The sequence below is a fragment of the Anabrus simplex genome, chromosome 13 (genome assembly GCF_040414725.1).
Source record: "Anabrus simplex isolate iqAnaSimp1 chromosome 13, ASM4041472v1, whole genome shotgun sequence".
Classification (NCBI taxonomy): Eukaryota; Metazoa; Arthropoda; class Insecta; order Orthoptera; family Tettigoniidae; genus Anabrus; species Anabrus simplex.
The window spans coordinates 35,348,871-35,372,765 of record NC_090277.1 but is presented as its reverse complement, the minus strand read 5'-3'; the positions used below and the strand labels follow the sequence as shown (position 1 = coordinate 35,372,765).

At 38.7% G+C, this 23,895-nt stretch overlaps 1 protein-coding gene across 2 annotated transcripts in view; it reads right to left on the bottom strand.

The window, feature by feature from the left end:
* Positions 1–1,450: 1,450 nt before the first annotated feature.
* The window catches only part of LOC136884881 (gastrula zinc finger protein XlCGF57.1), a 50,657-nt gene continuing 28,212 nt past the window's right edge, over positions 1,451–23,895 (bottom strand). For both annotated transcript variants that reach the window (XM_067157177.2, XM_068230112.1), the window contains exons 3-5: positions 13,759–13,839; positions 8,199–8,278; positions 1,451–2,685 (exon numbers count right to left, since the gene is read on the bottom strand). In XM_067157177.2, coding sequence (XP_067013278.2) covers positions 1,692–2,685; positions 8,199–8,278; positions 13,759–13,839 — 1,155 coding nt within the window. In that variant the 3' untranslated portion in view covers positions 1,451–1,691. The remainder of the gene's footprint in view (positions 2,686–8,198; positions 8,279–13,758; positions 13,840–23,895) is intronic.

The window sequence follows — 23,895 nt, the reverse complement described above, 5'->3', positions numbered from 1 at the left end:
CCTGTTCATTCAGGTCCTCCTGCAGCCACGGTTGATGATTTATGGACGCGCCTACAAACCGCGTGGCAGAGTATTCCCCAGCAGCATATTCAGGCGCTCTTTAATTCCATGCCACGAGGTCTAGCGGCACTGATTGCAGCGCCTGGTGGGGATAGGCCGTACTGAATTTTCACGGTCACCGTGCATGTACAGTTCCGTAATTGTAATCATTTGTGTCTTGTGATGTCCCTAATATGTGGAATAAATAGCATTGTCTTCACAGCTCTCGGTCTTGGTGTTTCACTTTCTACAAACAGCAGTGTATTCTCATGTTTAATACAAGAGTATAACCATTCTAATACAATCCCTTTTAAGATTAGGAATTCCCGAAAATAACGTTAAAACATAGCATGGGCGTTATTGATTATGTCTTAAACTGTGTTCCTCGAAAGCGGAGATCCAGAACGAAGTAACGACGAATGATACATTACATCAGAGTAGCCATTCACAAGAAAGAGCTACCAGGTCTGTTGGAAGACAAGACTAGCAGTAAAACGTTTAAACTCATGTATTAAAATGCTGTGTTGGCTCTGCAGTGTTAGCGACTGTGTTCTTCCTAAGACTTCTAAGAGCGGACATTAAATAAAATTAGCCTCTACAATAAACCTTCTACCACATTTGTCAGAACAGTGTGAGAGGCAATGTGTGAGAAATTTATCTCATTTTGGGTTACAACGGTGTGTTAGAATCTATTATCTAATTCGAAGGACAGTGTGAGAAAAAATTAATAATGTCGTTAAGAGAATGTACCCGTTCTACTGAACAAGTCACCTTATGTAATTTTAATACACGCTGGTGCTAATTTATATTCACACAGATATCAACAGCTTCTGCCTGCTGTCATTTATTGGTGGATACAGCACTTTTGCATCCATCTCTTGGCACAGGCCAGATTAAAGTGTAGCTTCCACCAAAGTCCCAGTCAACATCCATGGCTGTGACAATATGGAAGATGCTGTGGTATGGGTAGTGCTGAGGAATGACATTCAGAGCATGACTAGTGCATCTGAGTGTTATGAAAGGTGCTGCTCATAGGGTCAGTCGTGCTGCAATAGTACTTTCTGACACCCAGTGAGGAAAGCAATGACAAACTACCTCACATCTCATCTTGCCTAGTACACCTCATTTGGTGCTGCCATTGGCTTTTGGGGTTTCCTTATAACCCCATAACATTTGGTGGTGCAATTTGAGGATACAACCAGCCTCTGCACTGATTACCTGACAGACATCAACAGCTTAGCCGTAGCGTGGAATGACACGCGATATATATCTAAGACTACCATTTCCAATAAAGCACATACCTGATTTGTACCAACCATGAGTGTTTTCCGGTATAAGTGAGTAGGTGCGTTGGATTAATAGATTTCTGATTAAACGTTACTACCACATTGATTTACAAGTGCGAGCGCTATCAAGTATGGGCGAACATGTTTCTTGGAGTATTATAGTTAAGGGAAAATGCACCGGAACATCGATGACAGGACAGTGATTGCCGTCCAGTATGTGTAAACAATTGTTTATTAACCACCCTTTATTTACAAAAACATCTTTCCACATGCATTACATTAATGTCAGCACACTCAATGAATAAGTGATTAGGTGTTTTTTTTTTAGATTACACCTAAGGGAAAACGAATTAACATACTATCACCTTAGTACGGATTCAGTCGGGTATGCGTTCGCAGGTGTTTTATAAGCGCGCCCTTCAGACGAAACCTCTTACCACATCGGTAACAGGCATGCGGAGGAACTGCACCATGAGTTAGCATGTGTGTTTTAACATGACTTTTCAGACGGAATCTTTTTCCACAATCATTACAGTCAAACGGACGTTCCCCACTATGAGTACGCATATGTGATCTAAGCGCACTTTTTTCACGGAACCTTTTATAACACTCCGTACATTCATGGCGACGAACCCCGGTATGGATTCCCAGGTGATAATTCAGTGCGGCTTTAACATTAAACCTTCTACCACATTCATTACAGCAGAATGGACGCTCTCCTGTATGAGAAAGAATGTGTTTATCTAGCATCCTCTTTTCACGGAATTTTTCACCACACTGGCTACAAGAATGCGGACACTCTCCGGTATGAATTAACAAGTGATTCGTTAGCGTGCAGGCTTGAAGAAACTGATCACCACATTGACTACAACGGTAAGGACGCTCTCCAGTATGAGTACGGCGGTGATAAGTTAGGGCAGTATTCGTATGAAACCTTTTACCACATACGCTACAAGAATACGGACACTCTCCAGTATGAGTGCGGAGATGGTAAGTAAGCGCAGTTTTCGTACGAAATCTTCTATCACATTCGCTACAAAAATAAGGACGCTCTCCAGTATGGGTGAGATTGTGCCTAATCAGGTGATCCTTCTTTCGAAACCCTTTACCACACTCGTTACACCAGTGCGAACGGTCTCCAGTATGTTTGAGGAGATGATTTCGAAGATGAGATTTCTCCAAAAACTTCCTACCACATTCATTACAACAAAAATTCAACTCGCTAATAAGATTGCTTGGCCTTTCCTCAGAATGGTACAAGAGCAGAACATCACGTATATTATGAGGTGGCAAATTGCACATCAGCTCACTTCCTTTTTCCAATTTACTGCAGCTACTATCACCTGTACACACTGGATCCCTAGGATTTAAAAAAAAAACATCAATTACAGAATCCAAAAGCACACTCAATATACATAGCAAAATTTTTCTCTTCTCTTGAAATTACACGAGAATCTAAAGAGCTCATCAGATTCATGCGTAGAAAGTTGCAGATAAGAATGAGGTTGTCTTGAGAGCATACTCATGGATATTCTACAAAGTTATGATATTTACCCACAGTAAGAAATGGTATCAAAGGAAAAATCCAAGGTGAAAACTGATATTTCATACAGTACGGAGTTGGCAGGGTGGTAGGTAAACAAATAATTGACTGGTGGGTTCCATCATAGATTTATTATCTACTTGCTTATTCTACACAATCAGACCAGCTTACCGTGAACACACACCTATAGAACAGGATGCACATTTACACAGCTTCACTCGCTAGGGCCCTTTCATTCTCTCTGTTCTCTAGAGAGTACACAAATAGTAATAGTAATAATAATGTTAGTTGCTTTACGTCACACTAACTACTTTTTCGGTGTTCGGAGACGAGGTGCCAGAATTCACTACAGCGGGAGTTCTTTTACGTGCCAGTAAATCTACCGACACAAGGCTGACGTATTTGAACACCTTCAAATACCACTGGACTGAGCCAGGATCGAACCTGCCACGTTGGGGTCAGAAGGCCAGCACCTTAACCGTCTGAGCCACTCAGCCCAGCTACACAAATAGTGGCCGCATAATTTACAGTTAACATTCATCAAAACAGGGACATACATGCTCATGCAAGGTGGCCCAATCAGATCAAATCAAAATTACTGCATTTTCAAATGTGGTGTCTACCTTGGTGGCAAATCATACACAAGAATACATTGTTATCTACCTTTAATTTTTAAATTAAAAAAGGAGAAAGTTTCCTAAAATACAGTAGTGTAGAGTTTACAGTAATAATTTTTCTATTACAAACACATGCCATTCCTTATCAATTTATATTATTTACAAATTTCTACTCATAATACCTGCTGAACTTACACATAATGAACTCACATACAGTATGTAGAATCTCATCAAGTAATACTATACAATGGCTGTAATATTTAAATTACATTATTCTTTTTCTTGTTGGTACCTATCATGTATAGCGACCTGCTGTGTCTTAACCAGAGCGATTTTTGCCACCGCATTCCACTGTTCCAGAAGGGCTTTTACTGCTACTGTACAGGCTCAAGAGGCCTCAAGTACGTCACTGTACTTCACTCATATGGGCAGTCCCCTATTGCAACTGTTCAATCTCCATAAACAGAAGAATGAAATGAATTTAAAAAATTCTTCATACACAATAACATGCACAGGTCACATGATGCCCTCATATATTTGATTTCATTTCTGTGTTGCAGTTTATTCTTTTCTTGAATATCTGCACAGATTTTGGAAAATGATCACTTAACCTAGTAAACTGTTCCACATGTTCATGCCCTTCCCAATCAATGAAAAGTTACCTCAATCACTTGTGCTGAAACCCCATGTAGGTTAATACTTGTGGTCAGCCATGCCAACATAATTATTTTTGCCAAATGCATACTCTCTTGGATATTCTACCCACTTGCCTGCTCACCAGTATAGGCTCTATATAATTCTTTAAGACTAGGCCTCTCACTTCCTTACTTAATCCTTCCCACAAAGTTTATCTAATTTTTCTGATACATTATCTTTTATCCTGAAAATCCATTACAAATATTCCTGCTTTCCTCAGCACACCATCTATTTCTGTTACTAGATATTCCTGGTGAGAATCCCAAACACTGTTTTGTATATTCTGATAAAGGAAGAACGATACTTATGTAACTTCACATGCAGCTCCATTGCATTCAAATTCAAGCAAGTTTATATCTGATACAATTATTACCATATCATTATTATTGTTTTTATGAGTATGATCTATTAATTTCTCAAATATTCCCATGTCCCTTTCCTATCTTCTAGGCCTATATGTTGCAATAATTTCCACTTCCTTCATATTATCACAATTTAATTTTATCCTTAACATTTGAATCCTTTCATCAGGAAACATTTCATGACAGCAATAAATTTCTTTTGCCAGAATAAACATCCCCCTCCAATATCTTATATCCTCAGTCTCTGTGACAGACAGTATAACCCTCTGGAAATATTTCTTTATTACCTCCCTACTCTCAACCATGATCTACGATTCCACTCCTATCACATCAATCTCATCAGATTTCATCAAAATACTGAGTTTTAATTGCTTATTTGGAACTCTTTGACAGTTTACCAAGAGCAATCTCAGATCCCCTTTCTCCCTTAAAATTGATTGCTGAAACTGGGTACATTAAAAGTCCTTACCTTCCCAGTTTGTTACCTGAATTTCATGGTTCTGTTTGTTCTTCTGTACTCCTTTCAGTGCCTTCAATTAATTTTGTAGAGAATGGTAGTGCAGTTAGATTCAGTGGTAACATAAACTCTTTATATTTGCACATAGTTCCCTCACCAAGAACTTTCTACCCCATTTATAGATGTTCATACAATGCCTTAATATTATTAATGTGCTAACAGATACTAATAAAAATATTCAGTTTTGCTCATTTCCTTATTCACACAAGATCATTCTGGATGATCATGCCTATGGGGGTATTTTAGTAACTAAACTTTTTTCGAATTTGAGAGGGACAGAGTTGATTTCACATGTTTAATATTTCTCCTATAGACTTGCCATTATCACAGAAGTAGTAGCCCCAGGATATACACCATCCTGCATTGCCCTCACACTATATTCCCACTCAATTTTCACAGCAAGTCCACCGCCATGACTGTCATTATAAGTATCCACTGAAGGATTTACTAGTTTCTTTTCTATTATTTTTTTTTCACTACGTCTATAGGGAACTACATCACTATTACTAAAAATAATCTCTGCTATCTAACATGCTTCCTGAGTCTGCCAAAGCAGATCTTCTCTCTTACATGGAACACTCAATAACAAACTGCTTCAAGATACTTGGTCCCCCAATGCCCGGCTTATATCTCAGTCAATCAATTAACCAATGAATCAATCACTACTGACATGCATTTAGGGCAGTCACCCAGGTGACAGATTCCCTATCTGCTTTTTCCTAGCCTTTTCTTAAATGATTGCAAAAGCGTACTGCCTACAAAGAGTAATGAAAACAATAATTTGAATTTAAATATGACAGGATGATAAAGTTTTGGTATCAAACCACATCACTGGTGGATCAATTTTACCACAGTATTGAAAACTCCAGAATTATCTTTTTTTGCTAGTTGTTTTACGTCGCACCGACACAGATAGGTCTTACGGTGACGATGGGACAGGAAAGGGCTAGGAATGGGAAGGAAGCGGCTGTGGCCTTAATTAAGGTACAGGGACGTAAAATAAATAACATTAAATTAAATTAAGGTTCAGCCCCAGCATTTCAGAATTATCAAAAAACAAGTGAATGTAGAGTGAGTACCCAACAACAAAACAAAAATACTCAAGATGATAGAATTTCTGAACACGAGGAAGCACTAAAAATTGATGCTACGAATGTCTCATCCCTAAAGATAAAACATTTAGGACAAAACACAGTTTGGTGATTCTGAATTAGATAACAGCATAGTCGAGAAATGTAGCACTTTGAAATGACGGATAGCCCATACCCCTGAAACAAGTATAATGCAATTTGCTTTACGTCCCATATCTACTTTCACAGTTTTTGGTGATGCCAAGGTACCAGAATTTAGTCCTTAGGACTTCCTTTATGTGCCAATAAATCTTCCAATATGAGGATGAATTAATTGCGCATACACAACTATCACCAAACTCAGCCAGATTCGAGCCTGTCAATTTCGGCTCAGAAGGCTAGCACCTCAACTGACTGAGGCACTCAGCAGTCCTCAAAGAAATAAAAATTAAAGGAACAGATATGCAATACAATGCCTTAATATTATGGAGGTACTCATGGATAATAATAAAAAATAGTGAGGTTTGCTCATTTCCTTATTTGCACAACATCATTCTGGAAGACCATGCCTATGGGGTATTGTAGAAACTAAACAATTCATTGAATTTAAGAGGGAGAGAGTTGATTTCACATGCTTAACATTTCCCCTAAAGACTTGCATTTATCACATTAGTAGTATCCCCAGGATATACACTACCTTGAATTGCCCTGACAGTACATACCCACTCAATTTTCACAGCAAGTCCTCTGCCACGACTGTCATTATAAATATCCAATGAAGGACTTACTAGTTTCTTTTCTATTAAATTATTTTCACTAGGTCTATTGGTAACTAAATTAATTTCACTAAAAAATTCACCTCCACTATCTAACAGATCTCCTTGCTTACATTAAACACACACTGCTTCAAGATAGTTGGTCCCCAAACACTCCCAGCTTTTTTGAGAACATTCAAATATCACCACACTCAGCCAGAATTGAGCCTGCCAAACTTGGATCAGAAGGCTAGCACCTCAACTGTCTGAGCCACTCAGCAGGCCCCAAAGATATAGAAATCAAAGGGAGTTATTTCAAGGCCTTGTGCCATGCCACCCACTGAAATCGATGATTTCAACCAAATCAATCATCCAAAAAAGTTGTGCTGTAATACTCCTGCAAGACAGACAGATGCGACTGTCATAGAATCAAGATACCTCTTTGTATGTGCAGAGGAAAGTCATTCAGAACCTCTGGCATCATTTCAATTAGGAACTGCAAGCACTGTTGGCGGTTCAAATGGAGTGGGAGTATTAATGGCCAAAGATTCTGTCCCTGCTTTCTACCTATACATTCAATGAGAACCTATGCTGAATGTGACTGAAAAACATGATGAGGATTTTCATCACTCCAGATATCAGTGTTAAGAAAATTATGAATTCCATAAAGTGTGAAACATGATTCATCAGCAGGAATAATTCTTTGGAGAAAATCTTTTCAATACATTTGAGAAAACCAATCGATATCACAGAAAGAAGATACCTGCAAAGTGTCACTAATAAAAAGAGAAGATGTTCTATATAAGAATGCAGAGATGTACATAGATCTCGAAGGAGAGAGAATCATATGTCTAAATCACACAATGTTGATTCACTGGACTGGTCATGTTGCAAGAATGGATAAAAGCAAGATCATGTTCAACTGGATACCTTCCACCAGGAACACTTATAACAATATGGAGAACAGACCTGTGATGGTAATATTAAAAATCTCCTTACTGAATCAGCTACCAAGTGGTAACATCTAGGCAGCCTGCTAATCACTAGATATTATGGGCAGAGTTACTTTAATTCTGCAAAATTTTCTATCATGCCACCATCAACCAAGATATTTGGACCATGAGTGAAGTACAGGTGCCAGAATTCAAGAATGATGTGGATGGACCTGTGCTGGCATTTAACCCACGATATTGGGCTCTCAAGGTCTTCCCTCGACCACTTGTCTTAATATGGAGCTACTGAACACATAAATAGTAAATTCCATATTGTCGAAGGTTAGGGTTTTAAATCTAATTAAGCTAAACTATACTTACTTTTCTTCTTTGAGACAGGCAACCAAGTGACCAACTGTGGGCTCATCTACGCTCATTTCCTCCTTAATATAAGTAGTAGGCTGTAAGGAACAAATATGTAAAGCAAGGTAAGAAATGTACAGTAAACAGATAAGTAGTGTAAATTTTTTTTAAATACACATGACCTAGCTGACAACATAAATTTCATAGTTGCAAAATGAAAATATCAATATATTCTCCCAGTGTAAAAATAGAATGAACAACAAGTGTCATGTCATAATTATGTGAAGAACAGGAGCAAGAAAAGAATCTCATAATAGGATAAAGACAACAGCTCTGGAAGAGGGAGTAATAGAAGACGAACTAGGAGGACAAGTATAATCCCCACATTTCTTTTTCTCTCTTTCCACAACATCCCGTAATCGTGTTCATCCTATTTAGTCTTCTTAAATGACTTGTCACTTGTTTGTGCCTTGTGTTCACACAGATGATTAACTGTCAAAGAGACATACTGTACATTGGATCTCAAGCTCTTGCCTAACATGTCCAAGTTTGGATAAAAAATTGTCACTTGTTGGGCTAAATACTGTACAGCCCCATATATTTCATTACCCGGAAAAAAGAGAATCTCAACTTTCAAGATGTGGATACAACAGTAAATGTTACAGATCTTGTACTATTTTTATAAGTTGCTTGACTGCACACTGACAGAGATAGATCTTAGGAAGATGATGGGATAGGAAAGGACTAGGAGTGGAAAGGAACAGATCTGGGCTTAATTAAGGTAAAAATGGCAAAAAAGCTGCAAAATAACTTCAGGGCTGCCGACAGAGGGGTTCAAACCCACTGATCTTGTGATTCAAGCATAATAAACAAAGAAGTACTCTAAACCAAGAACTCCTGACCTGAGCTCTTTAAGACAATTAAAATGAGTAGGCTGGAATACATGGGTCACATTATGAGAACTCCTGAAAAAAGGGGTCTCCTGCAAGTAATATTTCAATGAGAAAGTGTAGGCAAAAGAGGACCTGGCAGATGATGTACATCTTGGATCGAGATTTTAAAGAAATGTGTTGGAACTCATCCATGCATGACAAGAGGAAGATAGCCATGTTTGTAGTTTAAATTCAGTTATGATAAGGTAGCAGTAGCAGTAATTAAACTGGCTGCTGGTTTCCATGGAACTGAGGGGATTTAAACTATACTATCTGCTGCACATTACCTAGCATTATATTTTGAACTACATGAAGAAAATGAAAGAAGGTTATAAAACATTAGATTACTTAAAATTTGTTCACCTATGCCAAATCTGATTTGGTTCCCTTTTTCACGTGCATTTCATCTGATGTAAGTTCATACTTGTTCTGCGGAAAAGTTAATACGGTATATTAGGCACAATCTTCAGACACATCTGGCAATTTATTTTCAAATGAGTGGGCTTAACAATTCATTATTTCCTAATGAATGAGTCGGCTTCGAATGTTCATTGTTGTTTCTCAAAAAAATTTGATGTCGAGGACTGTTAAAATCATGGCAACAAAGAGACTTTCAGGAGCGGAAAGTGTCCTGCTTGAATGCTCAGGGATATTGTTGAAGTGAGGAGCAATTATACAATATAAAATCTTCTAAAATAACACTGAACAATTAGGAAAAGGTTCAGACATACTGAAAAAATATCCTGTTCATCAGAAACAAACCAATCCTTAAATATACAGAACTTAAACTTTTTCACTGATATCTTATACTGTACTGAAACATACAGCTCAGCACGAAATACGTATTGTCCATATCTCCTGTTGCCCGTGAAGTGATCAGCATGAAGGCAGGCAGGATCCTCAACAGCTCTACCATCAGATGCCATAGAGAGCTAGGTCACAATAAGAAGGTAAACTAAGGAAATGAAAGGTGAGATAGTTTTCCATTGTTTTCCTCCCCAGCCAGACAGTGCTCTTACATACCAGTCTCTTAAGTTCAATGAAATATACATACAAACAAACAATATGAATGTCAATTCCACACCAATTTTTACTGGATTTGGCTTTTTAGGAATGGTGATAGTAACACTGTTCATATCTCAGTCAATTTTATATTGTCAGAGTCAAGGCTTGTGGGGAATCTGCATTGCCTTACATGAGAGTAGCATGGTGGTAAAAGCCTTCAATGTGTAATGCCAAATTGTGGCAGACATGCGTCACCCAGGTCATATTAGTGCCAGTGAAGAAGAAGACATACGTTTTCTGAGCTAGCCTGAGACTCCGGGTTAGGGAATACAACTGTGTTTCACATTTGTAAGAACACCTGGGCATGAGAAAAATTGCATTAGGATGTGTTCAGCGTGACTTGAAGAAATGCAGAAATTGTTACAATAAAACAGGGCTTTTAACTAATTGGGGTGTGAAGGGGAAGCTTCCTCATTCTATACCATTACGCTGGATGAGATATGGGTTAAATTGTATGACCCAAAACTGACATGCCAATCGAATGAATGGCATTAGTATGGGTAACTACAAGGATCAAAATTTTCTAACAACCCCAGCCATGTGAAAGTTATGGCTATTCTTGGGTAAAACTGTGGTGTTGTTAATGTAACATTATGCTCCTCTACAGCAGACTGTCAATGTGCAGTATTACTGTTCATTTTAGGAACACAACCTGTTACCTGCTTTCAGAAAGAAGCGGCAACACTTTCTGCACGATTCATGCATCATTTTGCATGACAAGGCTCACAGTAAGAACAGTGCAAACTGTGGCTGTTTTGTTTGGTGAATGGGGTTGGGAATAACTACCATCCACCATAATCCACAGACTTAAGCCAATGTGACACTCACATGATTTCTAAGATGAAGGAACCACTTCGGGGCCTTCGCTTCAGGACTGTTCCAGAGATTCAGCAGTAGACCACTAGGATCACAAAAGGTGCTGCTATAGGTACCCTACAACCCCACATCACTCGCAATGGGAAGTACACAACACTGGTGATTAGCCTGAAGGACAGTACATCTTAGCATAACATGTATCTCCTTTTACAAGTTGTAATTACATAGATGCAATTCATACAGTTCTATACCTGGTATACATCCAAGAACTTTCTTTTTATGAGTTGTTTTACAGCGTCCAACTCAGAAAGGTCTTATGGCAATGATGGGATAGCAAAGGGCCAGGAGTGGGAAGGAAACAGCCTTGGCCTTACTTAAGGTACAGCTCCAGAATTTGCGACGTGTAAAATTGAAAACCATAAAAAACACCCTCAGGGTAAAATCCCACTGATTTTGTGGATGGAGCGCAATAAAAATAGGAAAGTACTCAACACAAGGAACTGTCAGTCTGAGCTCATCAAGACAATTAAAATGAGATAACTGAAATGTGTGTGTCACATTATGAGGGATAAGAAAAAGAATGGTCTGCTACAAGTAATATTTCAAGGGAAAAGGTTCAGGCAAATGAAGATATGGCAAAAGATGAACATCAAGTATTGACATTTGGGAGAAATAGGGTGGAGCTCTTCAACGCATGACGAAGGGATGTTAGCTATGCTTGTAGCCAACATGGGATTAGGATAAAGTAGCAGTAGCAGTGATGAAACCAGCTGCCATGCAGTGGAGGGTCTTTGAACAATAATAGCTGCTATACATTACCTAGCATTAAATTTGAGGATGTATAACTGCTAGGTCATCGGCCCTTAATTGTACGAGGTGAACTAAATGAAAAATTATAATTTCAGAATGTATCAACTGACTAGAATCTGCAACAAATAATGATGAATAAATTATAATGAAACAAAAACAATCAGTGGATCCAATTCAAAATACCTTAATTAGTGGGATTATACTTACTATTTTTTTTTTGCTAGGGGCTTTACGTCGCACCAACACAGATAGGTCTTATGGCGATGATGGGATACGAAAGGCCTAAGAGTTGGAAGGAAGCGGCCGTGGCCTTAATTAATGTACAGCCTCAGCATTTGCCTGGTGTGAAAATGGGAAACCACGGAAAACCATTTTCAGGGCTGCCGATAGTGGGATTCGAACCTACTATTTCCAGGATGCAAGCTCACAGCCGCGCGCCTCTATGCACATGGCCAACTCGCCCGGTTTATACTTACTTAAAGGGGTCCAAATATATATCACTAGCCCCTCATAATGGTACTAATCACTGATAAAGCAAAACCATGGTGTTCCTCGCATACTGGTGCTATCATTGGTAAGGTGGGTTCATGGTTTCTCTTGCATAAATGGTACTAACCACAGGTAAAGAAAACCCATGGTATGCCACACATAATGGCATCACTCATGGGCAATACAAACTCATGGTGTTTCACACGTAAGGGTACTTCTTGCAAGCATGCAGACTCGTGGTGTTCCTCACATAGTGGGATTAAACGTGGGTGCCAGCCAAATTTGTGGTGTTTCACACACAGAGGTACTAATCAGATACAATGTAGACCTATGGTGTTTGTCATAAAGTAGTACTACTCATAGGTAAGAACGTGGAACCAACCAGTTGAATGTAGATGCTTACACATATCACAAACAATGCGCAGAATTGTAGTGTTCCTCACATAAATTTAACGTTCCTGTGTATTGTAGACCCATGGTTTTCCTATCAATGTGGTCCTAGTCACATGGAACACAGACCCATGGTGTTCTGCAGGTAAAGGTTCTAATCACAAGTAGTCTCAAGGTTCTAATTTCATCATCCCTTCATTGTCCCTTTAAATCACCTCTTGTGACAGGCAGTTAATGTGGGTGTAGTCTTAGCTTTTTTCTTTGCTAGTGGCTGTACGTCACACCGACACAGAGAGGTCTTATGTCAATGATGGGATGTGAAAGGCCTAGGAGTTGGAAGGAAGTGGCTGTGGTCTTAATTAAGGTGAAGCCCCACCTGTGCCTGGTGTGAAAATGGGAAACCATGTAAACCCATCTTCAGAGCTGTTAACAGTGGGATTCAAACCCACTATCTCCCGGATGCGAGCTCACAGCCGCCCGACCCTAACCACACAGCCAACTCACCCAGTTGTAGTCTTCGTCCATGTCCCACAACCAGAAAGGGTAGATAAGAGGGAACAAAGAGAAAGGAAGGGATCTGACACTAAGAAAAATGGAGTACCAGACAAGGAAGGACAAGAGTAATAAAGGGTGTGATTATAAATGATGGCCTAGGCATCAAATCCCCTAATAACGACAAGTTTGGAAAAGAACAAGGGTTAACTAAGAGAGGTCGGACAGGATATGTGAATGTGAGAGCCTGACACAAGTGGCAGCAAGGCAAATACTCAGTTAAGAGCCCCATAGTCGTCAACATGTGCTCTCAAGTTGAGAACTCCTGGGACACCTTTGAGTCACCTCTCATCACAGTCAGGGGTTCTGTGTCCCATACCCACAGGGAGTAGCATAAAATTATGAACTGCATGAAGATATATAAATATTATTTCAAAACACTGGCTATCTTACTATAAATATAATATTTCCCCCTTAAAATGAGGAGTTATTAAATGAAATCTATTCAGCAGATTACTCACAATTTGCATAATCAGAAAAAAGGCCATCAAGGTACATTATTAGATTACTTCAGTTGTGTTTACCTGTATTTCTACTGGCTCTAGCAACTCTGATTTTGTTTCTTCCTTCAAATTCATTTCGTCCGATGTAAGTACATAGTTGTCCTGTGAAAAAGTGAATATATTAAGCACATTCTTCATACAGATTGGAAAATTTACTTACATGTCAGTGGGCTTAACAATTCATAATTTCCTATTAAATGAGTCGGTTTCAGTTTCAATTCTTCATTATCATATTTCAGGAAGTTTCCATGCTGAGGTTCCTTAATCAAGACAACAAAAAGACCTCTGGGAATGGAAAAATGTCCTGTTTGAACACTTAGAGTTATTTTTGAAGTGTGCAGCAATTATATAATATAAGAACTCCCTCGGAGCCTACTGGCCCCTAGGGCGCGCATCCCCAGGTGGCAGATAGGGGGACCCTACAATTCAGTAGGACTGGTTGAAATACCCAATACAACCCATGGAACAAAGGGCAGCCCAGTTCCTGGAGGCTTTACAATACTGGGACACCCTCTCTCCAGGAGTCACAAATATGGAGGGCCCAAGACCAATATAAGGGTGAAGACACCAATGGTATCAGTGGCAGAGAAGGCAGACTTCGGTACTGCATCGGTGACGAAAGTGGGAAGTTTGTAGCATGTGTACTCCAGAGGAGCGGCTACAGAAGCCGTCTGTACTCCAGTGAAGCAGCCTAAAATAACACCTGGCAGTAGATATAAAATGCCTTTGGGAGTGGTGACTCCATCATAATAATAGCCTATATATGGTATGATACAACGAAATCAACTCCAGAAAAGGCTAGGGCAACCCCTGCTTAAAGTGAAGAGCAATTCTCAGGGTACTGTGGGAACTGTGAGAAATGGGCAACCAGTAACCATCATTAAGATAGGAATAATAAATCTTATGACGCCGAAAGGAATGGTGGAGGAAGTAGTAGATATCATAGAGAAGGAGAAGGTGGAAATGATAGGGCTGAGTAAGTGAAATGGAAAGGTAATGGAAGGAAGAAATTAAGGAAAGGATATGCATTATACTGGAGTGGTGGCCAAGAGGCAATCAATGGAGTGGGACTAATCGTTTCACAATTGGAGGAGTATATTGAGGTGGTAGAATGTGTGAGTGACAGAATAATGAGGATTAGACCAAAGATGAAGAATGAAGTGATGGACTTCATAAAAGTGTATGCACCACAGACAGGAAACAGGGAAGAAAATATTGAAGGATCCTTCGAGAAAGTAGTAAGAGAAATTTCATGTGTGGAAGTGGTTATTATGGGAGACATGAATGCACAGGTTGGAAATGAGAGACAAGGAAAAGAAGAAGTCACTGGACAATATGGATAATGGGAAAAGGAATCGCAAAGGAGAGGAACCATTGGACTTCTGTGAAAGGAATGGACTTATAGTGCGGAATACATGATTTTGAAAGAAAAACAGCAAGAAAATTACCAGATATGGGTGGGGTGACAGAATAAAAAAACCAGCAATTGACTACTTTTTTGGTGGAAAAGACAAATCGCAGAAAGTTGATGGATGCAACAACTTTACCAGGAGAAGCATTTGAAGGGGATCATACAGTAGTGGTGGCAAAATTACAGTTGGGAAAAATGCAAAAACTAAAAGGGATAAGAGAAATCAAAATAAAAGTATGGAAATTGAAAGATAAAAATATATTGGAAGATTTTCAGGAGAGATTGAAGCAACAAATCCCAGTTACTGAAGTGGAAAATGTAGAAGAGGAGTGGGCCAATTTAAAAAAGGCATTTGTTAGTGCAGCAGAGAGTGCTTGTGGCAGGACATCTACAAGAGTGAAAGAAAAGGAGACACCGTGGTGGAATGAGGAAGTGAGGAAAGTGGTAAAAGGAAAGAAGACAGCCTGGAGAGAATGGGACTGAGATCAAATAGAAGAAAGCAAAAGGAAGTATCTTGACAGTAAATGGAGATGCAAGAAAGTAGTAGGAGAAGACAAGAAGAGTTGGGAAGAATTTACACAAAAATGGAAGCGGATGTAAGTGGCAGTAAAAGGATGCTGTACGACTTATACGTAGTAAGAGGACAAAGAGTTACCACAAAGCTAGTAAAAGAGGAAGGTGGGGAACTGTTAACACACCCAGAAGATATAAAGATAAGATGGAGGGAGTATTTTTATAAGCTATTGAATGTGAACAAGTGTACATGAGAGATGCAAGGAGAAGCAATACAGTTTGAGAACTGGACAACAGAGGATGATATAACAATGCAGGAGGTGGAATTAGCAGTACAATAGATAAAGATGGGAAAAGCAACAGGGATGGATGAAATCAGTGCTGAAGTGATAAAGGCTGCTGGACCTGTTGGTATGTGATGGTTGTACTGACTACTAAAATAAATGTGGGAATACAAATGTGTACCACAAGACTGGAAAAAAAGGATAATAATACCATTGTTTAAGAAAGGGGAAAAAGTTTGTGATAACTGTAGAGGAATCACACTTATATCATCATAGGTTGTTCTGCCATCCGGCAGGTCCAGTCATGGCTGTGACCTCCATATCTCTCAATCTTGTGCCCTTTTCTTCACTTCTGCATAATCTTCCTTCCTTTTCCTAATGCTGTCTAATAACTGGAATCGTCTCCTTCCCCTTCCTCATTTTCCTTTTATCATCCTTTCAATTGCTACTTGTTGTAAAGTGTTGTGTCTTACATTATGCTCTATCCAATTTTTCTTCCTATTGTGGATTATGGTCAGCATGCTCCTCTCTTTTCTCACTCTCTTCAGGACTTCCTCATTTGATATTTTATCTTCCCACTTTACTCCTTCAATTCTTTGCCAAATCCACATCTCAAATGCTTCTATTCTTCTCTGTTCTTCCTTATATCATGGGTTGTTAAAATACTGGAAAGGATATTACAAAGAAGAATGGAAGAAAGATTGAAGGAGAGTAACAAGAGGAACAATATGGCTTCAGGAGTGGAAGTTCTAGAGTGGACCTGATCTTTAGCATGAAACAGCTGATGGAAAGGGACTGGGAATATGAAAAGGATCTGGTCCTGACTTTCATAGATATAGGAAAGGCATATGATAGTGTACCCAGAGATAAGGTTTGGGAAACGCTGCTCAAAATAAGGCTCGGAAGAGAAATGTTAGAAATGGTGCAAGCAATGTACGACAACTGTGTTCGCAGACTACTGATCACAATTTGAAAAACAGAATGGTTTAGGAATAAGACTGGACTAAAGCAGGGGAGTGTGCTGTCTCCTCTTTCCTGTATTATGGTCATGGACAAAACAGTAAAGGAAACAAAGGAAGCCTATGGAGATAAAGAGATGAAGATAAGACTACTATTTGCAGATGATGTTGTGATCTGGGGAAAGGACAGCAAAGAAGTGCAACAACAACTAGATGTATTGAACAAAGAATTGAGAAGTATGGCATGTAAATAAGTACAGAGGAAAGCAAGACTATGTCAAGAGGGGAAAGGCAAGGAAAGGGCACTGTGAAAATTGGAAGTCAGTGTCTGGAAATAGTGGACAGCTTAAAATACCTAGGAAGTGAATTGATGCAAAATGCTAGGGTGGACATGGAGATAGCAGGAGGGTACAAAAGGGTAATGCATTCTACCAAAGTGTAAGAAAACTTGTCTGGAGCAAAGAAGTACAAAAAGGAAGAAGGTGATATATAAAATGTTCTATGTGCCCATACTGACTTATGCAGTTGAGACTAGGACTTAGACTAGCAGGCAAGAGAGTAGAATTCAAGCCAGCGAGATCAAATTCTTAAGAAGTATGATAGAAAAGACAGAGTAAGAAGTGAATGTAAGGAAGGAATTTGGGATAGGAAAGCTAAATGAGAGAGTTGAAAAAAATTAAACTACGGTGGTTTGGACGTGTAAAGAGAGGATGAAGGAGAACAGAATTTCAAGACAAATGCTGGAGGCAAAGTGCAAGGGCAAAAGAGCAAGGGCAAGATCTAGAGCAGCATAAGGAGACAAAATTTAGACTGTGACCAGATCGTGGAAGTGGAATTGGGGAAGGAAAAAGGAAGATGGAGACGTATCATAAAAACTCCATGGATAAGGGCAAATGATGATGATGATGAAGAACTTCTAAAATAGTACTGAAAAATCTGGAAAATGTACAGACATACTGAAAAATATTCTGCTCATCATGAAGAAACCAATTTTGAAATAACAGGAACTTCCAAATTTATTACCATCACCTTTAACCTGCTGTACAGCAAATAAACCTCAGCACAAAATATATATCGTCCATATCTCATGTTGTCTCAGTCTGAAGGTAGGGAGGCTCTTCAACAGGTCTACTATCAGTTGCCGTAGAGAGCTAGGTGTCACTGAAGAGGCAAACTAAGAAAATGAAGGGTGTGGTAGTTTTCCATTGCTTTCCTCTCTGAGCCACATAGAGCTATTGCATACCAGTCTCTTATATTCACTGAAATATACATACGGACCAACCATTTGAACATCAATTTCACACCCTTCACTACAGGATGTAGCTTTATTAGGAATGGTGTTACGAGCATTGCTCATATCTCAGTCAATTTCATACTGTCAGAGTCAAGGATAAGACTGAGACACAAAATATAAGTGACAAATTCGTTCTGGGCCAATCCAAAAGACATCAGGCTTTAAGCACGCAGTATCTCACCAGGCATGGATTAGGGCAGGCCACCTCATAGGAAATTTGGAAAGGAAGCCATCAAGGACATAAGCCCTAGACAACATGAACCAATTATTCCTGTATGTTACCTGAACCACACTGAACTACAATAACACAGAGGGGCTTATGCCTGACATCAGCACTTCTTATGGAGGCATGAGATCATAATTATGATCAGCTGGCAGGAAGATTATGCATAGTGACTGGCCTTCATATGTTTTAAGAAGTGAAATGTTTGACTGACACCTTCAAGAATGCCAGCCCAATGTTCAGCATAAGGCTGCACTAATCAGTGTAACTAGACCATGGATATATTTTGTTTTAAGTATTTATTACTGAATTATAACTGATATTGATTCTGATATTCCTGTTTCTAATTAAACCCTTTTTATGGTTTATTTCAGGTCAGGTCATGTTTATCCTGCTACCGTATGCAACAGTAGACAGTACTACCCGCAGCTGTTTGACCGAGGGTTGTGTGGCTATTACCGAACCTGAAAAACTACGGGAGAACCAATGGCAAATGGGCAGAGGAGTTCACCCATAGGGGGCTTCTTGAAGCCCCTTTGTAGGAAATGACATATAAATTCAACTGTGAAGCTGCTTTATTGCTAAAGGGTACGGGAGATAACTCTGACAGAAACTCTTCTCTAATGTTAGAACTAGCATGTTAATTGGAGAGTAACTGGAATCATTTTCCACACTCATACGATCCTCGGATGGAAACAGTGAACTCAAAGTAGACAACAGCATGATCAGACTCACGCCAGGTATGATGGCTTACAGCCTGATAATAGGCCAGGCTTTGCAATTGTGCAATGACCCTGGAGAAGACAGCACACTCTAATGGGAACCACTTATGAACTGAGTTTGACTGGGAAATTTGAAGAGTTAGTGGACATAATGGAGAGAAGGAAATAATCAATCCTAGGACTGAGTGAAACTAAACAGAAAGTGAAAGGCAAAAAAGAGTTCAGAAAAACTATACCCTCTACTGGAATAGTAACAACAGAGAAATGAGAAATGGAGTAGGATTGACAGTGTCAAATGAGTTAGATGGTATTAGAGAGATCCCGTACACCAATGAGAAGATAAGCCTGTAAAGGCAACAATTCACCTAGGAAAGAGAAGCTGATACTGGTGAAAACGTATGTGCCTCAGACGGGTTGCAGTCAAGATGAAAAGAACAAATTTCTCTAAGACCTAGAAGAGACCACCAGCGAAGAGAGGGCAATCATAATCGGGACCTCAACGCACAGCTCAGGACAGACAGGAAAGCCTATGAGAAGGTGATGGGGCCACATGGCTATGGGAGAAGGAATTCAAAAGGGGAACATCTTCTTGACTTCTGCATAACAAACTATTTGGTAGTGAAAAACATTTGGTTCAACAAAAGAGTCAGTCACAAGATTACCCGTTACAGCTGGGATGGAAAAGCAAGACAGTCATCGACTATGACATTATAGATAAAGAAAGAAGTAGACATGTGATTGATGTCAAAATGATTTTAAGTGAAAACCTCAATAGTGACAGACATTAATGTACCAAAGATAACAACCAGGAAATTACCTAACATTAAGGCGAGGGAACTACAACAGATTGGAAAGAGAACCGAATATCAGGACCGTACAAGAAGACAACAGCCTACAGAAGAAGTGGAGAGTGGTGAGGTAGAGTGGACAAGATTAAAAAACACTTTGATAAAAGAAGCAATAGAGGTTTGCAGGAAGACAAGTGCAGGAGGAAGGAAAAAAGGGACACCCTGGTGGATTGAAAGAGTAAAATCCTTAATAAACGAAAGGAACATAGCACGAAAAGAATGAGACCATGGATATATTTTGTTTTAAGTAATTATTACTGAATAATAATTGATAAGATATGAGGGGAAGGTCAGAAACCTTGAGCAAGTTTACCAAGACAAGAAACTGAGAGTTAAAAGGGTAGTAGAAGAGGAGATAATAAAGTGCTGGGAAAAATTTACTGAAAGATTGAAGAAAAACAGCAGAGGCAATATTAAATTTTTGTTCAGAGTGAGAAAAACAAAAGAAATTCGGTTGAAACCATTCAAACAATTCAGGATCCTAATGGGCCAGGAAAGAAGAGGATATCAGAGAGGTTCTGATGAATCATTTTGATCACCTATTGGACAGCATAGAAGCAGATCAGAGAACAAAAGAACCAGCTGTATAAACCTGCACAAAGGAATGTGCAGAATCAGAAGGAGCACTTAAGAAGATGGTGCACAGGGAATCCCCAGGAATCGATGAAGTCAGCACGGACATGTTTAAAGCAGCAGGAGTTTAGGGTTTACAGTGGCTATGCAGAGTCCTAAATGCAGTTTGGAAAGATGACAAGATATCTACTGATTGGAGCAATGGTGCAATATCCCACTGTTTAAGAAAGGAAATTGCCAAAAATCCTCCAACTACTGGGGAATAACTTTTTCCTTATGAGCCTAGGATTCTTGTAAAAATCTTAGCGAGCAGATTGCGAGTCATCTTACAGCTGTGGTTTGAAGAGGAACAGTATGGCTTCAGGCCTAACAGGTCCACAACAGACCTAATCTTCGGTGTCCACATGTTAATGGACAAATTTTGGGAAAAAGGCAAAGATCTGTTTATGGATTTCCTTGATACTGAGATAGCATATGGCTGCATTGAGAGAGAGAAGATAAGGGAATGTTTGAGAAAAAGGAATGTATCAGAGGTACTGGTGAGGAAATTCCACATGCTGTAAGAGAACTGTTCCAGCTGTGCATGATTGGATGACAGACAATAATCTTGGTTCAAGAACAAAAGTGGTGTCCAGCAAGGCAGTGCACTATCCCCATTACTATTTATAAACTTCATGGATGATGTGATGAAGAACATCAAGAAAACCTCTGGTAAATTAAATGTGATGGCTTTCACTGATGATGTTCTGGTCTGGAGAGAAAACTAAGGAAAAAGTACAGTTGAGACTCAATGAATGGAAGGTTAAGTTCCAGGAGTTCAATCTCAAGATAAGCGAACCCAAAACAGTAGTGACGGCAATAAACAGAGAGGGACGACCAGCGAACATCATGCTACGAAACCATCCACTAGAACGTGTGGAAAGCTTTAAATATCTTGACAGTGGATTACCTCGAGATACACCAGCCACAAAAGAGTTGGCAAATAGAGTGCAGAAGAGTTCTCACTTTTACCACTGTCTACAAACACTCCTCTGGGATCCCAAAGTTCCAACAAAATTAAAGCTGGTGATGTTCAATCAGTACTTCATACCAATCATAACCTATGGTATTGAAACCTCCACCCTCAGTTTGTGTAAGAAATTAAAAATGATTAAACTTGCAATGCCCAAGGACACATAAAACCATGAATTCTCAGAAATGACAAAATCAACATAAAGCACAAAATTACTTGCCTTGGGGCAATAGCATCAAACATAAAATGTGGAAGAGGACCAAAAATAAAGGGATTAAAGGCCAGGATCTTAAATAAACACTTGAGGGGTTGCCAGGTCAAAGCAACTAAGACTACTAAATAAGAGATCAAATTAAAGGTTAAATCAAAATATTTACCTAAGGAATTAAAATGTAATATTTCATGAATGACACTTGCAATGTATTGAAAAATAAGGAAAGTCGAGAACAAATAATTTAATGTTAAATTAATTCATTAAAATAGGAGTTAAATATATATTTTTAAAATAATTACAATTATGAATGCACACACTGATAGCAAGCTATAGTAATACATACAATGTAGCAAAAATTAAGCAAGGTCAAGAACTTACATACAAAAATAATGTTAAATGGATCCTTTCCTTAACCCTTTGACACTCACCTTATATTCAGGAGTTTGCTCGAAGACACTCAAACTAATTTCTGTCATTTTCCAAACCAAATTACAAAAGCTCAACACGTAAACAGTTTAACACACATTAAAATAAAATAAATCACACTAATACAGGAAACTATGAGCATTTCAGAAATGAATATACCTAGGACATATTGTTATTGGTTAAGCCAAAAAAATTATTAAATTTTGAAAATAAATTTTTAAAAATAATTTTTGGTTTTCAATGACTGAAAAATCAGACATTATTGCGTCTTCCTTCTTTACTCTTAGATGTGAAAGAAAGAATATTTAATTCTGAATAATTTGATATCAATATGGTGTGTGTGCTGCAATTCACTCATGAACCATGTCAAAAATGATATTCACTGTACATGGAACGGTCATCGATGTCAGGTCCTCGCGGTCCAATGCACGGTGTGCAGCTGTGACTGTGTCATTTGTCACATAATGGGAATCACTTTCGGCAAAGAAGGTCATTATTACTGTCTAAATCGTCTGATAATTCAAGGATATCGGCCTCATTGGGCCTTCAATATGGCCTAGCCATAACGATAAAAAGATGATGCAAGCATGTGCAAAAACGGAGTTTTGAAAAGGAGTAAAGTTATAGTTCATGAAGTACAGTGAACACACGATATACCAAAGAAATGAAATATACTCTAAACTAAACTCATATCAAAATCAAATTGTTGTATTCATAAGCCAACCAAAACAGATCCACGCAATAACAACTTCAAATAACCACAACATAAACATTCACTGTCAACAGATTTCATTTGTCGAAAATAAAAATATTTTGTAGGGCTGGTGGATATATCTGTAGAGTAAAACGCAAATTCAACACCTAACGGTACCGTCACGATCAACTGTTACGATTTAACAGCCACGCAAATGACCAAAATCCCTAAATAGGACAGAGCCGATGTATCGGCGCCGTGAGCTTTCTCGCTATAACCACTCGCGCCGATAGTGCGAAAGGATTAAGAGCTAATCATACTACTGGCAAGCAAGTTCTAGTAGGTAGGCTAACATTAATCTGGTGAAATTGAAATGTGTTTCCAGTCCCTTTACATAAATATTTCAACCATCCCGGAAACACGGTCATACACAAAATTCAAAATGAAACAACAGGAATTAAAAATTTATATGCATAAATAATTAAATGGACAAGTGAATCGCAGAAGAAAATATTCCCCAAATCACTTACAGATTACAAAGGGAAAATAATATTAACGTTTTGCAATTAACTGAACAACAATACACACTGAATCCTACAACTAACCAAGTCAATCTATCATAATTAATTAACTGGCAAGGGCAGTCAAAACATAGCGAACACTGGAGATAAGATAAAAGAAAGTGACACAACAAATAAAGAGAGGAAAAAGGAAACAAAACACGGACATGAATTAGACTGAGGAGCGTAAACAAAAGAATATTTAAGGAACAGGTGAAACAAATTTCAATTTGCTACAACTGCAGTATAATAATAATAATAATAATAATAATAATAATAATTGTTACCGTGTTTTAGCGGTAGTTATGCGTAAAAGAAGGTGCGGGTGTGAATGGGTTTCAAGCTACGAAATCAAAGTTAATGTAAAATTTAACAAGGTTATATTTTCTTTTCAAAAACAAAGAAATAACAATTATGACAGGTAC